This window comes from Sphaeramia orbicularis, chromosome 15, assembly GCF_902148855.1.
Source record: "Sphaeramia orbicularis chromosome 15, fSphaOr1.1, whole genome shotgun sequence".
NCBI classification, from domain to species: Eukaryota; Metazoa; Chordata; class Actinopteri; order Kurtiformes; family Apogonidae; genus Sphaeramia; species Sphaeramia orbicularis.
Genome location: NC_043971.1, coordinates 24,161,275 through 24,183,429, shown reverse-complemented (window position 1 = coordinate 24,183,429; position 22,155 = coordinate 24,161,275). Strand labels below are relative to the sequence as shown.

Below are 22,155 nucleotides of genomic sequence, written 5' to 3'. Positions count from 1 at the left end.
TCAGAGGGTGTGAAACTGTAAGTACCTTCTTTGTTCCAGTATTCATTCATTAAAGTTAATCATTTAATACCTGAAATATTTTTCGGGAGAAAAATTTTATGGTTGTTCTTTGAGTTATATATTAGTCACATATGTTAATATGTGACTTATTTTCTGTTCAGGGAAAATCTGGAAGCATTTGCTGCCAGATTCCCTCACCTAAGGCCATAAATAAACCACAACCAACCCAAATCTTCTGGTGACCCTTGTGTCTAACCACAGACCCATAGCATTCATATTTGTATATCAGCAACCCCTCAAACAATTCTCTCTTCTAAATATTTTATAGATATAATAGGCTGAAAGAGTTATTGTTACCACTGGTAATTATGTGTTCACGGTCTTGATTTTGAATTTAACTTGAAGAATGAAAATAAATTGCATTTCAGTACATGGTTATTATATATTACACTCATTATAATAACAATTGTATGCCTCTTATATGCATTACACAGAAGAACCCACACACTGTATTTGGACAAACTCAGTTAAGTCAGTACTGAAGTGCAGGCAGTCAAGATGAAAAGCTCCTCAAGTTTAATATCATTGTGGTTACTGATCATACCACGCAGTGACTTCTCATATTGATCAGCATTAGCACATAAGTACTTTAATATAAGCATATCAAATGTCAACGGTCCTATTACATTGTGAGTCTGTTCTTACTTTAACTGCCTCGAATGCTCTGACAGACTGAAAAGGCTCAAAGTAATGTAAGTTACATAACAAATGTGCAATTATTTTGGCATTGGTGATTAACCTGGCAGTGTTTACATTAAGATTCTACTCACAAAAGATAATTCATGGGAACAAAGGTAAACCTGCAGTGATGAAGTTTACCACTTGAGGTCAGCAGATATAACAGTTCTCTTCACCAGATCACATCAAAATAAACATGTTTGCATCTTTGTCCATAAAGTTACTGTAATGCCAAACCGCCATCTAGCTCCATTTTCATCTTCACTGATGTTTGGGAAAGATAAGTGACGCAAAGGACTAGTGTCATGGACATTTAGAAGCCTTCCGATCTCTTGGTGGTCTGTAATATGTTCTTCTGCTTTATTTGTGTTTCATAGTCAGTACTGGCTTTTGTTGATTATACTCCTATAAAAAGGATCTAACATCTGTGTTTGTATCATTCTTTCCAGCCTTCAGTCTGATTTAGGTGTTGGGTTATAATTGTCTTCCTTTTTTATCATTTTATTGTTTCAGGTTATTATCTCACACTGCTTTATGTTTGCGGGGCTTATGAAGACAGTTTTCAAAAAAGAGAGTTCATCATATGTGTCTCTGATTAACTCTGATAATGCTGATATTTTATGTTGACCAAAAAATGCAAGCTTGAAAAAAAAAAAGTCTCCACCCAGATAAGTTCAGATCTTCAATTGGATGATTACTGCACTGATTATTGTGTTTCAGGTGGAAACATGTTATTAAACCCTAACTAATGCAGTGTGTTGAACATGGTTGTGGAAAAGATATTACTCCGTCAAGGGTCAAATTATTGACCTGCACTTAGTAGTGTCAGGAGGTGGCTGACCCCACTAAACTTGGGTTAAAGGCTGTCCAATACATTATTAAAACCTGAAAGGAAAGGAAAGGATGATGGTGAACTATCATCTTTGAAGGAAAAAAGTTTGTCAGGCAAAAAAAAAAAAAATCTTCAAATTTTAGAAATATATATCCATTTTGGCAAAATCAAACTGTAAAAAAAAATAACTGTAGAACTCAATACTGAAACTATGAGCATTTCTATATGCATATGGCAAGGAGAATGGAGGGACTGGGACTAAAGAGCTGCGTATCCGTAAGAAAACCACTTATGAGTGAAGCTAAAGGATTCAGTTTACTAGAGAGCAGAATGATTGGACTGTGTTTCTGTGGAAAAAGGTCATGTGGTCTGATGAGACTGACCCTGTTCCAGAGTGGGAAGAATAGTGGATGAAGTGATTACCCATCATGCCTAGTGCCTACAGTACAAGCCTGAGGTGTTATAGCGTAATGCTTCAGTCAGACAGGTCTACAGGGTGGGGAAGCAAAATTTACAATATTTTGAGGCAGGGATTGAAAGACAGTGTATGACCAATTAGTTTATTGAAAGTTATGAGAATTTATTTGCTACAAGAAAATTGACATAATAGAAAATGTTTTTATTCTATGTGTCCTCCTTCTTTCTCAGTAACTGCCTTCACACGCTTCCTGAAACTTGCGCAAGTGTTCCACAAATATTCGGGTGACAACTTCTCCCATTCTTCTTTAATAGTGTCTTCCAGACTTTCTCGTAATAGTTTTGCTCATAGTCATTCTCTTCTTTACATTATAAACAGTCTTTACGGACACTCCAACTATTTTTGAAATCTCCTTTGGTGTGACGAGTGCATTCAGCAAATCACACACTCTTTGACGTTTGCTTTCCTGTTTACTCATATGGGCAAAAGTTTCTGAAAAGGTATGGATAATAGTGTTAGGTATGATTATGACAACAATATATGTTTGGTTTCAAAACAACTGATGTAGTGCCTGCTGAGAAAAAACAACTAAATGTTCATTGTAAATTTTGCTTCCCCACGCTGTATGTTCAGCAACATCATGTTTGTATAAAAAAAAGATCAGCCTTTACCTGAAACTACTGAATGACCAGGGTTGAACAACAATGGATTTTTTTTTCTTCCCCGATGACACAGGCATATTCCAAAACAAAACCAGGATTCCTCAGGCTCAAACTGTGACAGGGTGGTTCAGGGAGACATCAGTTTCACACATGGATTGGCCTCCGCAGACTCAGGCCTGAACCCCACTGAGAATGTGATGGGATGTGATGGAGAAAACCCTTCCATCATGAACACAGGATCCTGGAGAAATGCAACTCAAATGCAATAAATGTTATTATGCTTATTGCTATTAAGTTTACTGAGATTTTTGTAATAAAATCTGAAGGTGTCCCAACAAAATACACTGTTGCCCATAAAGTTGGATGAAAATGAAATGATTGTGACAATTTGAGTCGTTCTTGATAGATAAAGTGTAACTGGGGCTCAGTATGTACTCAGTGCACCTGGTCAACAGTGGTCACTGATGTGTATAAATAGGAATAAAAGGAGGAATGTGTCTGAAAACAAAGTTATTACAACTTTATGGGTGACAGTGTGTAAAAGTAAGCTGTGTTTTCAATCCTCTCTTCAATACTTATCCTAAAGTAAATATAGCTTTATATGCAGGAAACAGTTCAAAGTGTAAACTGTTTCCTACATATAAATCTTTCACAAGAACCTTATCTGGAACATCTGTGACCTTTCTGGCTTTGGAGGAGCATGAGTCATTCAATGCTTTTAATGAATTACTCAGTCATAGGGATACCTGATGTTATTCGTGAAATGGCTTTGTCACAATGGGATACTATATAATATGCTTTTACTTTTAATTTTTACTTGAGTATTATTATTATTATTGTTATTATTTTTGAAGAGCATCTGGAACCATGTAGTTTAACATCCAGAAACCAAAGAATCCAGAGCAAAAAACGGTAAAACTTCAGTAATACGCTCTTGTCTTCGTTTTCAAAGTTCTGGTTAAAACTCAACTGCGTTTCAGATGAAGTGCAACTGTTTATAGTCTTTCTTTGATGTGCACCGTAACAATAAACAGTTCTACTGGAAAGACAAGGATGAGTGGGAGTTCATGCTCATTTTGGGAAACAAAAGCTTTAATATTTGGGTGTGCCTTGGTGATTCCTTTTATGTGGCTTTTTGTGAAGGTCATTTATATCATACCTTATATTCCTGTTGTTTCTGTGGCACATAAGGACATATATAATACATAACATATGTCCTTATATACATATACAACTACTCCATATTACAGTAGGGTTCATAGTTTGAGAGACATGAGCTATAATGTTCAACCCTCGCCCTAACCACTGTGTACAAACATAAGTCACACTCATACTATTAGTGAAAAAAAATCAATGTTCATGCTAATCATTAACATGTAACAGGCTGTAATAATTCAACACACACAAAAAAAATTACTTTGCGTGTGGGATATTTTAAAATAATTAATTTTTTCTGCATTTCTCATTTCAAACCATGGTGTCATCATTAAAAAAAACCCTGATATTTAAAGAGTTAAAATAATTTTTAAAAAATTGTATTTGATATCAACAACTAGGTCAGATATAGTTGAAAAAAATCTCAATGAATGTGGAATATAATATTAATGCATAACGTCTTTTAGAGCTTGCTTTTAAAAAACACATTTTATGTGCTTAGCTTCAGGAGTGTGACTAATATTACAACTGACCCCAAGGGTCAAAGGCTGAAACCAGAAACCAGATGGATACTTGTGGTTTAAAATGATATTCCAGATAACTAAAGGTAGGACATTCATGCCAATTATAATCATACCAATGTGTACAAATATATTTATCTTATGTCAGTAAACAACTGCCCCATATTATAATAGGATTCATAGTTGGAGAGGCAGCAGTAATGTTCAATGAAAGTAACAACAGTCTTTGGTTTATATCTCTAAAAAAAAAACCTAAAGCTTTCAATATGTATAGTGGCCCTTGAGCAGTATGTTAATAAACAATATAGGAACAAAAATATTGAAGTTGTCATTATTTATGTATTCATGCTATTACTTTATTGGTGTGATCTGCTGGAGATCAGATTGGGCTGTATATGGTCCCTGAAAACCTTGACTGTTAGTAAGTTCAGTGTAATTTATCCTGTAGGCCAGATTGGACCCTTTAGCAGGCCAGTTTTTGCCCGTGGACCGTATGTTAGACACCCCTACCATAGAGTATACATCAGGAGTCTCAAACAAAACCGGCCAGCTAAAAGGTCCAATCTGGCCTGTGGATGAATTTGCGAAGTGCAAAAATTACACTGAAGATATGTATTAACAATCAAGGGTATGAAACTCATTTTAGTTCAGGTTCCACATACAGACCAATATGATCTAAAGTAAAATAAGAGCATAATAACCTATAAACAATGACAACTCCATTTTTCTAGGTTCAACTGAACCTCGAAGACCTACCAAGAAGAACAATGACCTAGGCAAATGAGAAATTGAATGAGAAATTTTTCTCTAGTTCCAAACTCCAAATATTTAACAATATTATACTTGTTACATGTACAAACAATAATTTGAGGCATAATATTGTTAAAACTGCACTTATCTTTCTTACAAATTTCAGTTTTTTCAGGTAATTCACATGTTTTTTTTTCTTTTGTTTTTTTTTGTTAAAGAATAGATTATAAATGTAAATATTGTCATAATTTAATGCTTTAAGAGAAAAAGTTGTTATTATCTATAGGTTATGATGCTATTACTTAACTGGTCGGGCCCACTTGAGATCCAGTCGAGCTGAAGAAATGAGTTTGACCCCCCTGGTATACATGTTACCCCTGGCACCTTTTAGTTTGTGTAATTCAACACTGAATGAACTCACATATGAAATGTTCTGCATCAATAACCTGTCTGACATCTGAGGTCTTCCACTTCAGATCATATATTTTGCTTCCTCTTGTGCGTCCTGGATCTTGGGCACCTCTAGCGGCTCTGTGCCGGCTGGTGGCTGGTGGGTGGGGGTATGTGTATGTGGGGGGGGGGGGGGTGTCCCTCCTCCTCCTGCAGGGGCTGGGCTTCCCTGCAGTTTGTGTGCACCGTACAACGGAGAGGGCTGGACTTAGAGGCTCCTGCCCACTAAACCACTACCCCTTCCAGATTTATACCACTATTAAACCACTTTCCGACTAATTTTGAGGGGGATCTGCAGTTGCATTTGTGTCGGTGGTGAGTCCATTTCTGCTTCATTCAATTGCACTGATTGGAATAAAGCAGCCTGCGCCTCCGGTTCTCCATGTCGGTTCATTGTGGTGTAGGCCACTGCGCTGCTTGGCTGACACTAGGTATTGCTTGTATTGCGGCGTGAAAATATTTTGCTTACAATTTAATGAAACAACCCCAGTATGTGTTGCTGTTGTGCGTGTATGTGTTTGTGCGTGTGTATAGATGTGCTGTTGTGCGGCAGACTGCAGGCCAGTGCGCATAAACCCAGGCTTGTGAACAGGTGCCATCAACACTGGGAGCCTCTCTCTATCACATGCCTGACATACTGGGCTTTTTGATAGTTGCAGGAAATATGTGAAGCGCTATTTATTCTGTGTGCTTTGAGAGTAGGGCAGACGCTATTATTGGTGCAGGGTTTGGACTGAGAGGTGATTGTTTAAGTGCATTGTTGGTGTTAAAGTCCCACTGGTGACATCATTACCACAGGACTGCATGGATCAGCTTTTCTCTGCTCATCGATGAAAAAAACAGATATCCAGCAGCAGCAGCAGGTTCTCTGTAGCTGTTTGACGGACCAGAGGGACATTCCTGCAGACTCTACTGGCATGTGGGGCCTCAGAGGAAGGGGGGCAGGCCCTATAAACAACGTCCTTGTCTATATAATTGTTTCCACCTAAAACATAGTCTGTTTTGCACTGTAACATGGATCCAAGTTTCCTACTGTGAGTTAAGTGAACTCAGCTCATTAGGATTCCTGTTGCATAGAGCAGAGCAGGATTACAGATCATCCCATGGCCCAGTTTCCCAGATTTCAGAAAGGGACACAAGTTGTAACAAATAGAGCCAACCTTTGTTCTCTGTTGGTTTATTTATTTATTTATTTTTACTCCTTTTGCCCTCAGTTCTCTCCAGTTCAGAAAAGAGACTGCAAGTAAAAGAGAAAAAGGATCTGCATTGAGCTAATAACACAAAGGCCTTACAGTACACAGCTGCACAGGCTTCGCTTCTGCAACTTAACACTATAACACTAAATAACACTATATATCCTAAAAAATAAATGTATCTTTACCAGCGGCAACATCAGTGGATGACCTTAAATCTTTTTTGTCTTCTCCTCTCAGCCTGCCTGCACAGCTCAGGTATCTTATTCCCAACTTCTTTTGTTATATCTGTGGTGGTATGCTGTTCTTGTCTCATATTTCTCGTCACTTTCTGTACTTACTGTCTGTGTGTCTATGTCTGTGGGCGTCGGTGAGTTTCTGATTATCTGTTTCTGATTATAGTTACCATAGTAGCACTGCACGTGATTACAAAATAAAACTAAACAAGAACTAAAAGGAGGTTCTGGCCCCTGTTTGTTAAAGATTTCTAATATATTTTACTTTTACTAGGTGGTAGTAGTTATGGGTGTCAGGAGGTCAACTAACACACCCCTTAGACTTCTGAAAATAAAAAAAAAAATCCAATTTATTTTATTTTAATCAATGAATCCACAGATTGTTTTGACATTTAGTCAAATAACTGTGTTGTGTGATGTGCATGAATGTTTCAAAGTCCTGTGGTGAGAAAATAAAGTGAGTCCTTCATTACTTAATAGTTAAAATGTGTTACTGTGTGGTTACAATTTTATTCTATTCATCACTTCTGTTTACTGAAATCATCTTATCAGCTAAAGCATACTAATAAATAAATAAATGCATAAACTAAATAATACAGAGGACTTGGCCTCACTGGTAGTCATGTTCTGGGTTCATTTTAAACAGTGGTTATTATAGAGTCCAAATGTCTATAATGTATCTGAGCTTAATTGATCGAAGGCAGATTCGATCCATTCACCACTCTAACTACTTTGAACATTTTCTACACACACCTAAACTTGATTGCTGTGGTGTAGCCCTTTTACACAAGAGTCTGTCTGATTAGCTTGCAGCTATTTATAGCAGGCAGCGTGCATACTCACCCAGCTCTGTATTTATATCTTTCACCAGTATGTATCCAACTGGAGGGATATCTGCAAGCATATATGCCAACAGGCTGAGGGCAGAAGGCATGGGGTCCAACGAACAGGCTGTGCATTTTGCCAACCAGGATTATGAGGCGCTGAAGCAACAGTGTTTGGAGTCGGGATGCCTGTTTGAGGACCCATGTTTCCCAGCTGAGCCTCCATCTTTAGGCTTTAAAGAACTCGCCCCTTACTCCTCCAAAACCCGAGATGTGGAATGGATGAGGCCCACGGTGAGATAACACAGAGGGAATATTAATGACAAGACTTTTTAAGAAATACATTAATTGTTTTTATTAAATAGATCATGACCTGCAATGTACAACTTAAATGTTATGCTTCACAGTAGTGGAAAAACCTTTTCAGACAACCTTCAGATTTGATCTACTGTAGTCTTACTGTAAATATCTTGAAATACGTAAGGAAAAAAGCTTTTTTATGTTTCAAAAGGTGTATTTGCATCAAACAGACATAAGCAAATGCAAACGATTTTTTTTTGTTTATTGTTAATAAAAAATTACTAAATTGTTGACAGTTTTAGCATGTCATGTCCTGGATGTGTTTCATTATCTTGCTGAAACATCTAGTTTTGACCTCAGTGGACCAGTGCACATGCAAAAGGGAACATGTATAAGAATTCAGTGACTTAAGAGTGATCCTTAATGCAGCATATCACAAATGCATGGGGTGTCCAAATACTTTTTTCCACCACTGGATATGTTGTTTAGGACAAGGATATAATATGTTGCCTGATAGTGTGACCACTTCACATCACCCTATTTTGGTCACACCTGCCGAAAACATCTACTTTCAGGAAGATCTATAACACTTCCAAGATATTTTACTGCAGAAATTCAGGTACTATATTTTCAATAAGAAATCTGGACAAAATAATTTCATTTAATGTACTTTGATAACTCTTCAATCAGGCACAGGGATCTTTGATGAAAAAACACAAAAAGACAAATCATCACTTTATATTCCCAACAAGTTACTGTAATCATGTCTTTTCTCATTCCACAATATTCTTAAACCACAAACAAATCACACACTTTTTGTCAACAGAGATTAAGTCAACCTGAGGGAAGAGTTAGTCAGATAAACCAGTTCCCATTTTTATGAAAATGTCTGACTTATTTAAGACTAATCTAAAAGCAAAATTGAGATTGAAATTTTTACCCTCTGATTAAACAGGAAATGAAATGAAATTCACATTGTTTTTTACAAAAGGTTTCTGGTTAAATATTTCTAATCAGCTGTTCAACCATTAAAAACCTAGAACTATTTTTCTATCTTTCATTATCAGCATTTATTACACTATTTTACTCTGAATATAGATTTTTTTTTTTGTGAAAATCCCATTTTTTTCTATATTTAATTCACTGCTCATGTAGATATTCATTAAAGCTCAGGACAAATTCAAAGCTTATTACATCAGACTAGAGAAAACTGAAGAAAAAGCAACTTTTTCAGTGAAATACATTATATCATTAAGTGAGCATAAAAGCGTAAAAGTGTTTACAAGCACTGGTATTTGTCAAACTGCATGGGTTTTACTGGTGAATCAGTGTTGCAGGAGATAACAGTGTTTTCACATTCAAGATGGAGCCTCTGAACATCCAAATGGGTCACATCTGATGATGCTGAAAAGCATAGAAACTGCATTTCAACTGAATTATTTAAATGTATTGATAAGATTAGTGTGCATTTTAGATCAGTAAATGCTTTTGGTGGAGGCTGGTCTTTTCTGGGTTAGCTGTTGATGACTTGTACTTTGCAGAGAATTTTCAGTAAACAAACATATCAGTTTCACTGCCTTATTTCGTGTCTGCGAACTCAGACATAATAGGACAAGTAGAGACAGGAACCTCAGAGACCCTCACAGCTGTTGGCATCATGTAGCACATTGGGACCACTCCCTCAATGTCACATATGTTTACAGTGATTCATCAAAACAGAAGAAACTTATGCATAGATGTAAGAGTTACAGTGATTTCAGAGATTTGCTGTTAGATTCAGCAGTTTTGTAAAGTTTTTACATATGTTCTCTAAGAGTATAACATTTATAAGAAATATCATAAAAATATCTAATTTCCCCTTAGGAATTGGCAGATGATCCTCAGTTCATCGTGGGCGGTGCCACCAGAACAGACATTTGTCAGGGAGCACTGGGTAAGTTTTTTTTTTTTTTTTTTTTATAAATCAAGTCATTGTAAAGTTTGAATATATCCAATGGTTGGTAGACATGGCAAAAATATAAATATAATCACAGTTCTTGTCAGTGTTATGGAAGAGTCAAAAATGTAATGATTTTTGTGGCTCAGTAAAGTCTAAACAAAATATAATTCAAAATAATTACACAAAATATAAGGTGTATATTTGCGGTCTCAATAGGATTAACACCCACAGGAAGCACTAGTCTAAATTTGTATCATTCAAAAGTAAAAACTTTCAAAAATGTATAAAAAAAAGTACACAGTGTAAAATAACACAAGTCAGAAAAAATGTCTCAGGCACAAACAGATACAAACAATAAAAATCTTTATTACTTACTGGGACAATGTTCAGTTTAGTTTAGTTTAGTTTGGTTTAGTATAGTTTATTTCAAATATGCAGCAAAACAAAATAATCCTACTTAGTCCTTATAAATGACACAGATTATAAGAAAACAAAACAAACAAACAAAAATCTGTACATATACATGAAAATAAAGTATGACTTCATTTGCAATTTCGAAAAGGAGTGGGAGGAAGTATAACTTACATGTCTTCAACATGTTTCAATTCCACAGGATGCACTGATGAAGAGTCCGTTTTTGACCCAGTGCAACACCCACCTCTAGTGTTTTCCTTGAATTTACAGTTGCCCGTAAAGTTTATATATTACATTTTATTTTCAGATACAGTCTTCTTTTTTATTGCTGTTTGTACTCTTAGGTATTTACTGAGTCCCAGTTATACTTTATCTATAAACAGTAAATCACATTGTCACAACCATTTCATGACAAGAAATAAAAATGTAGTATTTCAACTTTTTGGGCAACAGTGTATTTCACTATAGTGCCATGCTATCATTTGTTTTAACAGACTGTAATTGAGTATTTCCTCTAACTTTCAGGGGACTGCTGGCTGTTAGCGGCCATTGCTTCGCTCACCCTGAATGAGAAGCTTCTTCATCGGGTTGTTCCACACGGTCAGTCCTTCCAGGATGACTATGCAGGCATCTTTCATTTTCAGGTAGTTAAACATCTACTCTTTGCCCTTCCTATATAAAGTGCAAGCATTGTATCTTGGCAGAGCGGTTAATTATTGCTTTATGTTGCAGTTCTGGCAGTTCGGTGAGTGGGTAGACATTGTGATAGATGACAGATTGCCTGTCAAGGATGGGGAGCTCATGTTTGTCCACTCTGCTGAGGGCAATGAATTCTGGAGTGCGCTGCTGGAGAAGGCTTATGCTAAGTAGGTTTTTAAAGATCTTACCATCATGTTGAATTATTCAGTATGAGCGTATCCAACAGGAAGTTGTCCATCTGCTTCTCACAAACACATCCAGAAGTGCTGCTCTTGATGTCAATTAAAGTAAAGTGTGTTTTTTCCATGTGGTTTCAGGCTGAATGGCTCCTATGAGGCTCTGTCTGGAGGGAGCACCACTGAAGGGTTTGAAGACTTTACAGGTGGTGTTTCTGAGATGTATGAACTCCGCAGGGCTCCTAAAGATCTGTACAGGATCATCGGCAAAGCTCTGGACAGGGGCTCTCTCCTGGGTTGTTCGATCGATGTAAGTGCTGAACACAGTGGCACAAAACCAAGACATGTAGATCAACGTTGCATTAATTATATAAAGAGCATTTCAATTTATTTCTGTGTAAGACTGCTTATATTTACTGTACAGATTACCAGTGCCTTTGACATGGAGGCTGTTACGTTCAAGAAGCTTGTGAAGGGCCACGCCTACTCAGTCACAGGATTAAAAGAGGTTTGTCTGTGATGAATATATTATGTTTTGGGTTTAACATTTTTTAACCCATAAGGACCCAGTGTTACTTTTGTGGCAGGTCCCGAATGATTTTTTTCTCTATATTCAACTTTTTTTAAGTGACTTATCACCATTTATTGTAATATTATCTTCTGTATTTTGTGTTTTTTCAGTGACAATCAGGTATTTTCCTATATTTAATTTATTAATCATGTCGGTGTTCATAAAAGCTAAGAGTAAAGTTGAGGTTTACTATATCAAAAACGGAGAAAACTGAAGAAAAAGTAACTTTTTCAGTAAAATCTATCATTAAATGAACTTAAACTCAGTGTGTCCTTCCACTGTCATTGATCCAACTCCATGGGTTTTACTGGTCAATCAATATTGTCGAAGATAACGGTGTTTCCATGTTCACTACGGAGCCTCTGAACATCCAAAAGGGTCATATGTGATGACCATGAAAATATTAGACACTGTATTTTACACCAATTATTTACATGTATTGATAGGATTAGTGAATCAACAGGTATTAAACAGTTTACATTAGTTGATGGTTTTGGTCGCCGGTGGATGTTTGGGTCTTTTTGAGTTGATATATTTGTGTTTCTAAATTTTCCATCATTGTGGTGCTTTGTAGGTAGATTTTCAAGGCCAAATGGAACGTCTGATCAGAGTACGTAACCCATGGGGCCAGGTGGAGTGGACTGGTGCCTGGAGTGACAAGTAGGTGTGCCCAAGCAAAGGGAAATGTTCCTTTTATAATGCACCTTTATAACACCTATGTTCATTCATGTCTGTTTGTGCTGCGGTGTGTAGTTCCCCTGAATGGGATGAGATTGACCCTTCTGAGAGAGAAGATCTGCATCTGAAAATGGAGGATGGGGAGTTCTGGTAAGCTGTCCTAGGGTGATGTAGGACTGGTAGATAGTGGAATGCTGGTTGGTTTACTACTTTGTTTCATATTGAAATATCTCAAAATATGGAAGTGCAGTTGTGCTGAAACAATGTATTCACTGTCAAAGGGATGTGAACGCATCACAGAAACTGCATAATGAGAAGATTCATTTTTCAGAAGCTTGATCTTTCAGATGTGTGCGTGTATTGGCACTACAGTCACAGAAAAAATTATTAGACCATCAGAAGTCATCAAAAACAACGGTTATGCAATCAAGTACTAACTCCTGTGTGTATCATATGACTAAAACAGACAGAAAAGAAAACATGGAATGCTTAAAAGGACTGTTTTTGGCAGTACAATGCCATAGCTATTGATGTAAGAACTTAAGTGATTTTGGTTATTATCAAGAAAACCATGCTAAATATCAACTCTTAAATTAGACTCTTATGAGCTATTTTTATTGTTATCATTATATTTGTCCAAACAGCTTTCTCAGTGGCAAACGGCCGGTACTTATATAGAGCTTTTCCACACTTTTATGGTGCCCAAAGCACTTTACAAAGCCTCACATTCATCCATTCACGAACACACTCATACACCAGTAGGAGGCTGCTGCCATGCAAGGCAATGCCTGGGAGCAATTTAGGGTTCAGTGTCTTGTCCAAGGACATGTGGACAGTTGGAGGCAGGATTCAAACGCAGACCCTTCGGTCATTGAATGATCCGCTCTACCAACTGAGCCAGAGCCACCCTCAATCCACATGTTATTTGTTGGAGGTTCAGGTTTCAATCACTTGATAGTGATGCATGCAAAGGTATTTTCAGTTATTTCCCTCTAAACTTTCTGGGATTACACCTAAAATAGCAAAATTTAATTCTTTAGAAAATGTTTGGTTGAAAACTGTGTTCACAGCACCAAATATATCATCCCAGAAAGGTTTTATCTTAGGACACATCCAGAATATATGGGTATGGATCCCCAAGTGAGCCTCACAATTAAAATGATGGAATTTAAAGATGCCAAACTTACTTTACACTCTACCTGTTAGCATTGAACTCAAAGAATCACTGGTCTTACATGCAGGATCAGAGTCTAAAACCTAAAATGCTAAAAAGTTGCATTGAGTTTAAGTAACACTTGGCTCTAATTCTCCAGGATGTCCTTCAATGAATTCAAGAGACAGTTTTCCCGAATAGAAATCTGTAACTTGACTCCAGACGCTCTGAGTGAGGACAGTCTCAGCCACTGGAACACAATGAAGTTCTACGGCACATGGAGAAGAGGCAGCACCGCTGGAGGCTGCAGGAACCATCCTAGTGAGTCCAACATGTTCTGATATAAAAAAGAAGCCTTTCACATCCAACTGTCCAAAGTGACATAAATAATTTCATAGGTAATAGAATATTACAAACAGGGTTCTTTTAAGCTATATTACACTTTATAATGTGTACATATTAAAATTTCTACACATGGCTTGGCCTGTTAAATATGTTGTTGTCTTTTGTCATATACTTCCAGCAATGTTTGAATTCAGAGAGATCCTTAGTTTTATTCACTATGATATCCTGTGTGCTTTGGTTACTAATGTGTATGTATATGTTATGTCAAAATAGGTTCATTAGAATTAAATGACCATGACCCTCCAGAGGATTAACCGATTATGGAAAATGAATGAATGAATGATTATATGTATTGGTGGGAATCAAAAACCAGTTCCGACTTAGAACCGGTTCCAATTGATCAATTCCATCGGAATTGTACACCTCCAGCATTATCAATTCTTCTTAACGATTCTCTCATTTCCCAGCGCAACATTTTCTGGTTTTCCCTATGTCACGTCGTGGTACATATAGACTGCGATGCAACATAGGGAAAACCAGTAAACGGGACCTCCAGAGTAGCTGGACCATATGCCACTGTTGTGATTTGTCTATCACTAGGAGTGAACCACTGACCAGTCTGTATCATATCACCCTAACATGTATTAAAATCGTCATTCTTTCAGAATATTTACATTTGTTCATTAAACAGGTCAGGAAAGTATGATTGTGTTTCACTTTCTGTTTTCGTGTGTACAGTGGTGTATATGTGTGACATTGTGAATGATTTGATACGGTAAATGGCCAAACAAACTCCACTATGACCTGTCCAACTACTTTTTTCCCACTCAAAAAAACACTCAGGAATTGATAGGGGAATTGATAAGGAAGCGGATTGGTAAGCAGAATCGACAATGGCATTGATATTGATAAAATCCTATCAATTCCCATCCCTAATTATATGTCACTAAATGTAATATAAAAAAAAACTTCATTACTTTGCATATAAATGTGATTTCTGCCACCCATGCCAGATTTCCACACCAATAGTGGTTATAAAAGCAGTACTCCCATTATTCCATGCTACTTCATGGCTTCAATTACTTGCTATGTTTTTTACTGTTGTCTGCTGACACTTGGTGGCATAAATTACATACTATGTTTTTTAATGATGGTTTGAAAGCATCAACACTAATGTATCATCTGTGCAGACACATTCTGGATCAACCCTCAGTATAAGATCACATTGCTTGAGGAGGATGATGACCCTGAGGATGATGAGGTGGCTTGCAGTTTCTTGGTGGCTCTCATGCAGAAGGACCGCCGCAGATACCGACGCCAGGGTCAGGACATGCACACTATTGGATTTGCTCTATATGAGGTAAGATAGAGCTAGAAGATCCTCATTTGTGCCTCTTTCAGTTTATCTGTGTAATATGATGATATTGACATTCACCTTCATCTTTTTCTTCTTTTGTGCAGATTCCAGAGGAGGTAGGCCAAACTTATTACACTCCCACTGTTGTTGTAATGAAAGTGTTATAATAGTAGTCACTGCATTTCACACCACACACTTTCATATCTCTAATCATTAACATACAGCTGTGAGTTCAATAATATATTTTAATATGCTTGTGATCACTTTAAGGCAGTGGTTCCCAATGGTTCCCCATTTTTGACTCATGACCCCATTTTAATGTCACAAATTTTTTGGTGACCCCAAAACATTCAAAACAAAGACTTTTTTTGCTAAAATTATTATTATTATTTTTTTTTTATCATGTAATAGTTTGCTATACAATGTTGAAAATAAATGTTAATTTTAGACGACATTTAGTCTATATAATGTATATTATTATGGACGGAGGCAGAAAAGCCAGGTGTAGATTACTGCACAAAGGGAGAGTTTTATTTGCCTTTGTCAGGATGCGTACAGTCAGTCCAGCTTGGATTTACAAGACTGACAATTAATACTGAACAAACAATAACTCAAACTATGAATTATGAAAGAGCTGCAGCATCTGAAACTGACCACAGTGAACATTTGAAAGATAAACAGTACCACAGTGCTTCAGTTTCAGCTTCAGAGTTTGTCATGTCTTTTTTGTATTGTAATTGTCTCTCTCAATTCACCATATATTTTTTATTAGTAATTTTTTTTTTTTAAATTTATCAATTACTAGAAATTCCAGGTGACCCCACGTGGGGTCCTGACCCCAAGGTTGAAAAGCACTGCTTTAGGGTTTAACTTTTGCTGTGTCACTGAGTTGTAGAAGGGGTATTTCACCCAGGTGTTGTTTTCTCACTGCCTTTAGTATAGAGGCTGCCAGAATGTACACTTGAAGAAAAACTTCTTTTTGAGTCATTCATCATGTGCTCGATCTGAAACCTTCATTAACCTGCGGGAGGTGAGCACACGGCTTCGCCTTCCCCCTGGAGAATACCTCGTTGTCCCTTCCACTTTTGAACCTGGAAAAGAGGCTGACTTTGTCCTCCGAGTCTTCACTGAAAAGCAGTCAGAAACAGAGTATGTCTCTTTAATTTTTAATATCAGTTTACAATTCTTGCTTGCACGTGTTTGCACTAATCATTGAACTTAATGTAAAACTTTTGTTTCAATTATGCATTTTGTCCACAACAGAGAACTGGATGATGAAGTGTGTGCAGATTTAGAGGATGAGGTATGGACCTATGCATGAAAAAAGAAAATACAACATAATCTAATTTGGAAAAGCTATGAAATAACTCTAGTGATGGAGCAACGCTTTGATATACTTGTATTTTCTAACAGGAAGAAATAACTGAAGATGACATCGATGACTCCTTCAAGTCCATGTTTGCTCAGCTAGCAGGAGAGGTAAGTTCTGAACCGGAGGTCTAAATATGAGATGAAATGATAGCAGTATTTTTAAGAATAACAGGAAGAACCTAAGTAGGGAAACCAAGTACTTCTAACTCAGGACTGAAAGCAGCATCTCTTTTTTTGTCCTTCCGATTTCTATAGGATATGGAGATTTCTATTCGTGAGCTTAAGACCATTCTGAACAGAGTCATCTCCCGCCGTAAGTTTCCTGTATCCAGATTACTGCTGGAACATTTACATATTAGTCACAGATTTCTCATTATTGCATTACATTCCACTGCAAAGTGTACTCCACCCTTGCTCTCTTAATAGAATCTGTTTAATTAATTGTTTGTAGCTCACTCTGTCATGTCTTTGCTATTCCAGACAAAGATCTGAAGACAGATGGCTTCAGTATGGAATCATGTCGGACCATGGTCAACCTTATGGATGTATCCTTGAGAAATACAAGCTGTCAATAGAACATTGATCTCCTTAGAAATGAAAATGTGCTGGTATTACAGCGGTGGCGGACCTTGTTTAGTTTCACTCCTTGACATCATGTTTCACAGAAAGATGGCAGTGCCCGTTTAGGGTTGGTGGAGTTCCAGATCCTCTGGAACAAGATCCGAAAGTGGCTGGTGAGAATGAGTCATGTAATAACATTATGGATGATACCTTTTGTGCATCCTGTCTGTATTGTTATTTTAATGATTGTATGGATGTGTCTCAGGTCATTTTTAGAGAGTTTGACCTTGACAAATCAGGGGCCATGAGCTCATATGAGATGCGTCTTGCTGTGGAGGCTGCAGGTATTAAGGCACTATTATTTACACTTCTTCATACTGGGCACAAATTCACAGATGAGAAGTGTAACCTTCCTTCTTTTTGTTGCACTCTGTAGGTTTTAAACTGAATAACAGACTGAACCAGGTTCTGGTCGCCCGTTATGCTGACAATGAGATGATTGACTTTGACAACTTCATCTGCTGCTTGGTCAAGCTTGAAACCATGTTCAGTGAGTACAGCTGTCCTAGATGGTAATGTGTGCAGGGGTGGGAAGTAAGGCATAAATATTCTGTTACTTTGTGTAAGAAGAGTTATGTACACCGTCCAACCAAAAACAAGTTTTCACATGGAGTATTTTGTTGGACCGCCCTTAGCTTTGATTCAAGGACACATTTACTTTTTGCAGCCTTTATGCCACATAGTCCTTATACAATGTCACAACAAAGTCACAACAATGGACTGCTGCATTCAGTGTTCACCATCACATCCAAAAGATTTTCAATGAGTTAAAGTTCTGACTCTGTGGTGGCCAATCCATGTATGAAATTATGTCTCATTTGCCATGAACCACTGTTTTGCAAACCAGATGAGCCCGATGAATCCTGGCACGGTCCAGTCTTTATGCTCCCTAGCGCACTGATGGTTGTTTAAGTAATGACAAGCTACTTACAGCATCACTTTGGGTTAAATAACTTGTTTCAGCTGAAACATAATAATTTACTGTGATGATAATCCATTGAACACTCAGTTAAACTCAGGCTTAGTTAAATCCAAGTAGGGACTTTTTTTGCCCAACCTGTGTGTCTCTACTTTACTTGATCATTCAATTTTTTGACAACTTTTCATATTATTCCCTACATTTTAACACAAAGATCTGTGATTTTAGTTTTAATTCGTTTTATGAAAATGATTCATTTTTTTAAATTTTGCATCATAGTGCACCTTAACCACATCTTTGCTAATTTCAACCTAAATCTATTGAACAATAAGACATGGAAAAAACCCTTGGTGTATCCAAAATGTCACACACAGAAACACTTACTTTTATATTTGGAATACATTTCAGAAACGGCACTTTTTCTCTTCTGCATAAGCATATTTTGCCAACTGTCCATGTATACATTATACATCTCATACACAAATTTGGAACCGCAATAAATTGTTTCACCATTTTACCAGGGTCTTTCCAGCAGCTTGACAGAGATGGGTCTGGAACAGCTGAGATGACTCTTACAGAGGTGAGTTGTGTCTGAAGTGTGAATCCTAATAAACTAAATTCATCTTTCTGTGTATATTTCAACCTTAATAATCTGTCTCTTGTTCCTAGTGGCTTTACCTGACCATGTGTGGCTGAGTGGGACATTCTCTACCAGAGGAAGTATCCAGTAAAAAGGTGCAGTGCCATGCAGACCGTCATGAGCCTGGAGCCCTCAAGATCCCCAGCCTTAGTGACCTGCTGACCTTTTAACACATCCCACCTCAGTGAACACATAGTAGTAAAAGAGCTGTAAAATGGTCAACCAAAGTCCAACTAACCCAAGTGTCTCCCACTTGAATGCCAAAATCTATGCAAACCCACCCTGCGGCGCAATCACCATACTGCTATCACAGCATGATTAAGTGCATGACAGAAAGATCATTAGGGGTACTGAGCATTGTAGCGTGAGATATCATAACATATAGTTTTGCTTTTTGTACGAATGTCAACTGATATACTAATGTTTAACAAAGTGCTCTCCTTAAATTGAAACTTCATTAAATTCTATTTTGTTGAAACAGGAACAAAAAAGAAAATGAACAATCTGAGGGATCTGTTGCCACTATGTTTATCAAATGTCTTACAGTATCTCCCCATTCATGCTGTATGTTTGATACTTTTTGATTTTATAACGGAAGTATTCTTATTAGGAAATTATTTTTTAAGTTGGTAGTTTTATTATTGCACCTGCAGATGGCAGCATAGGCATGATGTCTATAAAAATGGGTTTTTTTTGACTCAAAGGTTTAACCTGTTTATATATAACATATTTGTTTCCTTAGCTGATTGGTTTTTTTTTTATTATTATTATTTTGCACTGGGATTAAAGTTTAATATAATTTTGGTAGACATCAGTAAAGAATATTCTATCACTGGTCACATAGTGACATTTGCAGGGATCACCTGGTACTGAACGCCTTATACATGACACCATGTTTAAACAGTTATTACTTATCACTGCTATTAAAATTGTGCCAGTCATGTGTTTTGTGTCGTGAATGTATGTTGTGCCTTAAATAAATATTTCCCCCTACATTCATGCTTACTTATGTGTTCACTTGGGTTCATAACAACATTAAGTTGACCCACATTCAGCCTCCAAAACTGTACCAGGAACTCCTGCTCTATGCATTTAAGCTAAAGGTTATATTTATTGTAAACACTGTTACATGGGGTGTGTTTATGGAAAGTCTGTTGGAGACAAAGTCATACAAGCCAAAGATAGCTTCATAGACTTTTTAATTTTATAGCAAACGTTAACCCTTCACGATGAACATGTAAAGACATGAGAACAATGCAATTATTAAACAAACGTATTAGCAATTGCCAACACTTTAGAGAAGTCCCCCTCCATTTTACGTAGCTGTGTAGGTATTGGGACTTTAATCCTTGTTCCTGTAGGGTTCCCGTTGTCTTCAATCAGCACAACATTGTTTGAATCAAAACGTGGAGTCATACGTTCTCCGGGCATTTTGTGTCCAACAATTAATGCTTTCTTCTTCTGTCCTTTGATGGCCAGCAAAACTCGATCACCAACTTTCCCGACGCCATTCTTTGTGTACACATGGATCACTCTTGGTGGACGGTGATATGGTGTGTTTCCAAGAGAACTGTTATCCACAACACGCACTCTTGTCATTTTCTGAATGGCTGCTGTGACAGGAGATATGCTGATGGGAGAGAAATTAAACAGTCTATCATCTTAAACTACACAAAGTCTTAACTGATGCATCACTTATTACTACGTTCCAGTCAGACATCATGACTACAGAATACACAATTCAGTAATAATGCAGACAGTATAAATAGTTATTCAAAAAGTTAATTTTTGACTATAGATATATCAGGAACTAACTTTGTAAGACCTATTCATATCCTTTACTTCATGAATTTACTACATGAATTATCATCAAAATGTACTTAAATATGAAAATTAAAAGTGGATATTGTGGAATAAAATGGTCACTGTTCATGGCTGCACTAAAATGTATGTTGCATTTTATCGCCACTACATTTGTAGACTGAGCTCATGTGAACTGCTTTATAAACTGCAACATTAATCAACAGGAATGCACAACATTCTATATACTTGTAGTAGAGAAGAACCGATGATGAAATTCTGAACTAACATTGATATTTGAAAGGCCATTTTAGCATAGGCCAAAGCTGAATGAGCACAAATGCAATAATAAAAAATTATAAAACCCTAAAGATAAAACAACAGTAAAATCTTTCAGTGCACTTGCTGATACTGATATTTTAGTGCTTCCTTTGTTTGCAGCATCGCTGTCCTGTGTCAACGTGATTGCTCTAAAATGTTGATTTTACATGAGGTCAGACAAAAAGGCATATGTGAGTGCCTTCTGGGGCTAATACAGGAGGGTAGTTTAACAGCTTATTTATACTAGTTTAAGAAGGTGGATTGTAAGATAGATTTTAAAAGTGAATAGAGAAATAAGCTAATTATTACCATAGCTATCAAATTATGAGTAAATGGTATTAGTTTATCCGAGTTAGTTTCATAACACAAGGCAACTCCACAGTCATACTTCATGTCTGTCGTTATACATCATTCTCCATTGACAGACAGAAAAAGATCTTACCTAAAGGTTCTGTGGTGCATTTCTGACGATGTCTCAACCAGGAGCCCAGCAAGGCGTCTTGATACATTAAGAAGAGCCATAACTACAACGAGTGAAAATTCACCTAGAGCAAAAGAGATAATGCAGTTAAGTTTAGCCTAGCTAGCATGTCTGTCAGTCAGTCGTCGTCTATTGCTAACAAGGCTGACATTACAGTAACGTCTTAAATGAGGTATTTTGTAAAGAAAAGCAATCTTCTATTATTAATAAAGTCTGTCCAGAAAAATACTGCACCAATTAATCATAAGTGTACAAGAAATTGTGAAAATAGCAAATGTTACCTTTCTTTCACGTTCCATACCACAATGTCAAAAGTGTGACGTCAGTAACACCCGACTAACCACGACAACCGAGCTGTCTTTCAAAATGTGCTTTAACATATTAAAACTAAAATATCCATAACTCTAAATATAGAATTTAATTGGTTTACTTGATCGTAAATGATAATTTGTAAATATCAACTCTTTGAGATCGCTATAAAAAAAGAAAGTTAGTTTGAGCCTTACGTCATGTAAATGCGCCGGAGAAAACATACACTTCTATATTATAGAAGCTACACAACGAATCTGTGAACGCAGTTGACCATGTAAT

The 22,155-nt window shown here is 36.9% G+C and overlaps 2 protein-coding genes across 6 annotated transcripts; one reads left to right on the top strand and one right to left on the bottom strand.

The window, feature by feature from the left end:
• The first annotated feature begins 5,700 nt into the window (after positions 1 to 5,700).
• On the top strand, positions 5,701 to 19,962 carry LOC115434189 (calpain-1 catalytic subunit-like). Of its 5 annotated transcripts, XM_030155975.1 has the most exons (23): positions 5,702 to 5,841; positions 6,960 to 6,977; positions 7,827 to 8,073; positions 9,943 to 10,012; positions 10,958 to 11,076; positions 11,165 to 11,298; positions 11,449 to 11,617; positions 11,732 to 11,815; positions 12,453 to 12,538; positions 12,632 to 12,706; positions 13,870 to 14,030; positions 15,245 to 15,414; positions 15,516 to 15,527; positions 16,349 to 16,560; positions 16,675 to 16,714; positions 16,825 to 16,890; positions 17,038 to 17,095; positions 17,263 to 17,327; positions 17,448 to 17,516; positions 17,609 to 17,687; positions 17,780 to 17,893; positions 18,844 to 18,902; positions 18,992 to 19,962. In XM_030155975.1, the coding sequence occupies exons 3-23, from the start codon at positions 7,828 to 7,830 to the stop codon at positions 19,016 to 19,018; spliced, it is 2,115 nt and encodes a 704-aa protein (XP_030011835.1). In that variant the 5' UTR covers positions 5,702 to 5,841; positions 6,960 to 6,977; position 7,827; the 3' UTR covers positions 19,019 to 19,962. The 5 variants fall into 5 exon arrangements, with proteins under 5 accessions (XP_030011831.1, XP_030011832.1, XP_030011835.1 ...); XM_030155971.1 differs by having other exon boundaries at positions 5,701 to 5,841; positions 11,449 to 11,815; XM_030155972.1 differs by lacking the exon at positions 6,960 to 6,977 and having other exon boundaries at positions 5,701 to 5,841; positions 11,449 to 11,815.
• A 180-nt stretch (positions 19,963 to 20,142) lies between these two features.
• On the bottom strand, positions 20,143 to 22,010 carry mrpl14 (mitochondrial ribosomal protein L14). Its single transcript, XM_030155977.1, has 3 exons — positions 21,846 to 22,010; positions 21,526 to 21,628; positions 20,143 to 20,592 (listed from the first exon to the last, which is right to left on the bottom strand). Exons 2-3 carry the CDS (start codon positions 21,603 to 21,605, stop codon positions 20,226 to 20,228), a joined length of 447 nt encoding a protein of 148 aa, XP_030011837.1. The 5' UTR covers positions 21,606 to 21,628; positions 21,846 to 22,010; the 3' UTR covers positions 20,143 to 20,225.
• Positions 22,011 to 22,155: the final 145 nt, after the last annotated feature.

Excerpts from the sequence above, each read along its gene's own strand:
- LOC115434189 (XM_030155972.1), top strand. The coding sequence starts at position 7,828 with ATGTATCCAACTGGAGGGATATCTGCAAGCATATATGCCAACAGGCTG. Across the intron at positions 11,299-11,448 it reads CTGGAGAAGGCTTATGCTAA|GCTGAATGGCTCCTATGAGG; the intron begins GTAGGTTTTTAA and ends ATGTGGTTTCAG. Across the intron at positions 18,903-18,991 it reads CTGAGATGACTCTTACAGAG|TGGCTTTACCTGACCATGTG; the intron begins GTGAGTTGTGTC and ends TCTTGTTCCTAG.
- mrpl14 (XM_030155977.1), bottom strand. The coding sequence starts at position 21,605 with ATGGCTCTTCTTAATGTATCAAGACGCCTTGCTGGGCTCCTGGTTGAG. Across the intron at positions 20,593-21,525 it reads ATGCACCACAGAACCTTTAG|CATATCTCCTGTCACAGCAG; the intron begins GTAAGATCTTTT and ends CTCTCCCATCAG.